This window comes from Asparagus officinalis, chromosome 6 (assembly GCF_001876935.1).
Source record: "Asparagus officinalis chromosome 6, Aspof.V1, whole genome shotgun sequence".
Taxonomy (NCBI): domain Eukaryota; kingdom Viridiplantae; phylum Streptophyta; class Magnoliopsida; order Asparagales; family Asparagaceae; genus Asparagus; species Asparagus officinalis.
The window spans coordinates 58412477-58417186 of record NC_033799.1 but is presented as its reverse complement, the minus strand read 5'-3'; the positions used below and the strand labels follow the sequence as shown (position 1 = coordinate 58417186).

At 37.5% G+C, this 4710-nt stretch overlaps 1 protein-coding gene across 2 annotated transcripts in view; it reads left to right on the top strand.

The window, feature by feature from the left end:
• LOC109844256 (two-component response regulator ORR21) overlaps positions 1-4710 on the top strand; it is a 16012-nt gene that overhangs the window by 6571 nt on the left and 4731 nt on the right. The window contains exons 5-6 of one of the 2 annotated variants that reach the window (XM_020413226.1): positions 2579-3440; positions 3522-3796. In XM_020413226.1, coding sequence (XP_020268815.1) covers positions 2579-3440; positions 3522-3796 — 1137 coding nt within the window. Of the gene's footprint in view, positions 1-2578; positions 3797-4710 lie in introns of both variants that reach the window. The other variant, XM_020413225.1, reaches the window with a different exon arrangement.

Here is a 4710-nt window from a genome sequence, read left to right as displayed (position 1 = left end):
TTTAATTTTGGGTTTTAATTTTTTAATTAAGTATTTTTTTCTGGTCCGCCTTTTGCTTTTGCTCTTTCTAGGCAAACCCAAAACTCACCTGAACCTTGAACTATCCCGAAGAAAACACCATACTCACCCAAAATGCAATTAGTGAATCACAAGAACACCTTTATGTATTCGCACATTTGAAAATCAAATTAGCGAAATAACCTAGCTTGTTTTCCATTGTTAAAAACTTCATCGACGATGATGGCAGGGGATCAGATCTCCTCCTCCATAGTTAAATGTCTTGAAGTGTCTAATGCAAGGTTTTAAATGTTGGCCGACATGTCCGACATGTCGGTTTGAGGGCTTGAGCGACACGACATGGGCGTTTTCCACTCGTATGTCGGTTTTCAGAGCCAAATCGAAAATATCGGGCCATATCGAGCATATCGACCGATTTTCCAGCCTTAAAAAATCGGTCAATATAGCCCTTTTTTTTAGATCTGTTTTTGTTATTAAGTTTGGGTTTAGTGATAAAAACCCAAACCTGTTTGACCCGTTCTCATATTTCAGGGTTTCTTATGAACCCGATAGAAAGAAAAGAGAAAAATTAGGGCTATAGCGAATTCGTGAACTGATCACGCCTTTCGTGAATGACGACGCCCTTCCCCCACCTCTATCTCGGACCCCCGTCGTCCATCTCCCGTTGCGTCCTGAAATCCAAACCCTAATCGAACCCGAGGGTGACAGGGTATCCCGTCATCAGGATAAAGGAAAGAGGGGTGTCAGTGACTCATTCGAAGGACCTCGAGCAGACGAAGAAGAAGAAGAAGAGCCTCGACACTGTCTCCCTACGACGTCCTGTCGCCGACACTGCCTCCCTGCGACGTCAGAATCCACCCATTGCCGGCGATGCCTCTAGATCAATTTATAAAGTATGCTTATATTGAATTTAGGAATGCTTAGATTATATTTAGGACATGATATTATACATATGCGCACAACCCGATATGACAATCCGATATTTAGTCCATGTCTTCCGATATATCCCCGATTTTCGCTATCCGACATGGATTTCAGCCGTCCGACATGAACCCGACATCCGACATTTAAAACCTTGGTCTAATGTACTTAGATAGGTCATCTCAGATTGGATATCTTATCTTGCTTAGACAAGTTAAATAGCTTTAAGTGCCAGCCACAGAATTACAATATCAAACATACTCCATTGTTTTTTTAGAAAATTGTTTGTTTATACATGTTTTTAAAATCCTTCAACAAACTACTGCCATCACCATCAACAAGAAGAATAAGTCTACTTCCTTCTCAATGTGTTTGTCTGAGCTCTAGTCTAACTTCAAAGGATACCTTGGACAGGTCTTCAGCTAAACTGGTTCTCAACCTGTGAGCTGAGATTTGATGCTGCACTATTTCTTCTTGCTAGGTACAAAATATATGTAGGAGGAGAGCTTTCTAGTAGAACATGGAAGCAAGGGTCATAAAACTAGCCAACAGTGGCATAGTTTGGTCATTTCATCTTGGACTTCCCGGACCCTAGGACAACAAACCTCCTCTATTATCTGCTCCAGGCTAATGGGGCAGTAATTGCTGAGCTGTTTTGGGTTTAGTAACAGTAAACACCAGCCAAAATGTACACAAGATTGCCCAAAACTTTTCCTGGGCTAAAATATGAGAGTTCAAAATTGAATTTGGTAATGTTAAATATGATATATCACATGTATATATGGATATCAGACTTGAGGATTGTGAACTCTTGTTTTCATGAATCACATGTGAATATGATTGCCATATCTATGGATAGGCCACAAAGCAAGAGAAATATAGTAAACTATCTTGTGTATTCTCCAGGGAGGAGTGTATGCCTCATATCAATAGATTTTTCTGCTAAATTCAATAATAATATATCTGTTGGTTAATTAAAGTAGTTGTCAATAAGATAGGAAAACTAGAGTAGACCAGTGGTCATAACAGATAAGTAATGGTCCCAACTACAAAGGAGTTGACAAATTGTTGCTGTTAAATAAAAATAATTTATACTGGAACCCCATGTATAGAACAATTGATTGATTTGTTGTTGAGGATATCATACATACAATTATTTAGTTTATATATTTGTTCATGCAAGTTTGATATATTTTTCAAATACCTTTTTTACATGTAAGACACTATAGGGAAACACCCCATTTGAACTCGACCAGAGCCTTGCCAATTATATCATAGATGATAGTAGAACATGTGGAAAGGTGCTGATTGTCTTATATTTGTAAAACAGTATTTATATTTTGCAATACATTTTAAAGCAATTAATTACATCTGAAAATGATGCTTCTGACTTGAAACTCAGCTTTTTGGTAAATAAAAGCCAGTTTAAGAGGAACTAGGATATTTCAGCATGGATAGCTCTGATTAAATTACTTTGTAAAAGTAAACATACTTGATACAATCGTATGTTGCCTTCTATATAGTCTGTGATTGCCTTCAATTAATTCATATATACTTCTGCATTTATTGTTATACTTCTAGCCATTCTTGAATTATGTGTTCAGATATTTATTTTCAGTACAATGGTGTTAATATGCAGAAATTCAGATTGTACTTGAAGAGAATAAGTGGTGTAGCTCAACAACAGAATGGAATTCCTAGTTCTTTGTGTGGACCTGTAGAGCCAGATGCAAAAGTGGGTTCTGGGGGAAGGCTCGATTTCCAAGCTCTTGCAGCCTCAGGCCAAATCCACCCAGAAACCCTTGCTGCCCTGCATGCTGAGCTTTTAGGCCGTCCTTCAGGCAGCTTAGTATTTCCAGCTATGGATCAGCCAGTTTTGCAATCTTCGAGACAAGGTCCTCAATGCATTCCTTCTGAGCGAGATGTCCAATTTGGTCAGCCTCTTTTTAAATGCCAATCTAGGATAACTAAGCAATTCCCAACTAGTGGAATTGGTGAGAATATGTCTGCTGATTTTTCAATCTGGCCGTCAAATTATCTAGGCACTGCAGATGCCATAAAAAACGTTGGAGGGGTGAACAATACTCCAAAAGTTAACATGATGATGCAGGTGTTGCAGCAGCAGCAGCAGCCATACCCTGTGGTCTCAGAGCCGCATCATATAATTAATGTGCAGCCATCTTGTCTAGTTGTTCCCTCTCGACCATCAAATTCTTTAAGTGTTAGCCAAGGTTCTTTACTTCTGAATCAAAGCTCCATAGGTGTCCAATCAGAATCATCAAACAAATTTCAGTCCGAGAACAGTTCTGGTACCGTCAAATCCAGTTCAAACATTAACGGAGTTCCAGAGTACAGACTGCCATCACTATCAAACAAAGCTTCACTGCATTTAGAACAATCCGTAGTTGGGGATACAACAAATATCGGGGTGTTAAATGGGTCTTCAGTGTCTTTTTCATCATCGCTATCATCGTATTCAACTTCTACAAATAGCGGCACAGGTTGGCGATTACATCACTCGAACATCAATGATAGTCCTGCTACCAGATTGCCTGTAAATTTACCTAATATTATGTCTCAAGGCTCTGAGCGAAAGGCAGGGAAGTCATTTGATCAAGCACAAGCAAGAAATCTTGGTTTTGTTGGTAAAGGTACATGCATCCCCAGCCGGTTTGCAGTGGATGACATTGAGTCTCCTACCAGTGAACAGTGTGTTAGGAATACAAGCACAGGTGACGATGGAGCTAGAGTAAAGCAAGAGCTTCAACTGGATTTCACGGACAGTTCTCAAGTTGGTGGGAGTACAATGCTTCCACATTTTTCTTCAAATAACTTCATGAGTGTTCTTTCCGAGTAGGTATGCAATAACCTTCTATTCGTGTTTTATTTACTATGAAAACTTACTGTAATAGTTAATTTATTATCTTACAGCTTATGCGTTTAGGACCTTTTTGTGGATAGTTAATGCAAAATGTTGATTTCTCCTATTATTCTATATATATATATGGAGGGTCAGAAGTTGTTTGATCTGTATTTAATTTGTAATTTAAAACATATGATGAGTAGGGGTTAACACTGATCAAACAATTAACTGTTTATTATTTTTTAATTAACTATTTATTAGTTGTTTGTTTTCATTCAGTTATTATGTTCAATCGATAAGGTCATTCAATAGTAAAGAAATAATATTTAGTATTCAGTTAATATATAACTGAATTTGTTCATTTAACCAGTAGCATACTTGATTCATTTAATCATTATTATCTCTATATTTACATTTTAGTCCTTAAAAATTTAAATTAATACAAATTGTACACCAACTTTTATTAAACATCTCCCCACATATAGATATGATTAAGATGGAGACAGTGAGAAAGACCTAGTAGGCCCTGTCCTGGGTTTTATCAATGATTACTATTTTGGTAAAAAAATTGTTAATCTTTAAGTTGGAAACTGTGTAATGCAACTGTTGATTGTAGTTTGGTTGGTTGTTTTTCTGCTTATTTGAGGTAGTATTGTTATAGCTTCTTACAAGTATTTAAAGCACTTTCAGTTCTTTTAGTGCTTAACCTCACTGGCTTGATCAATTTTGTTTGTTGGTGGGTTTGCTTATAAATTGTTACCTCTGTAGTGTCGCCCAATTGCAGATAGACCTATTGTAGTTCTAATTGTGTGGATAGACCCCCTGAGTGAATTCTTTTGACTCTTAAAAGAGTAACAAAATTGTCGAGGTGGATAGAACCCCTGCAATGCTTTTGGTGTAGAAAGACC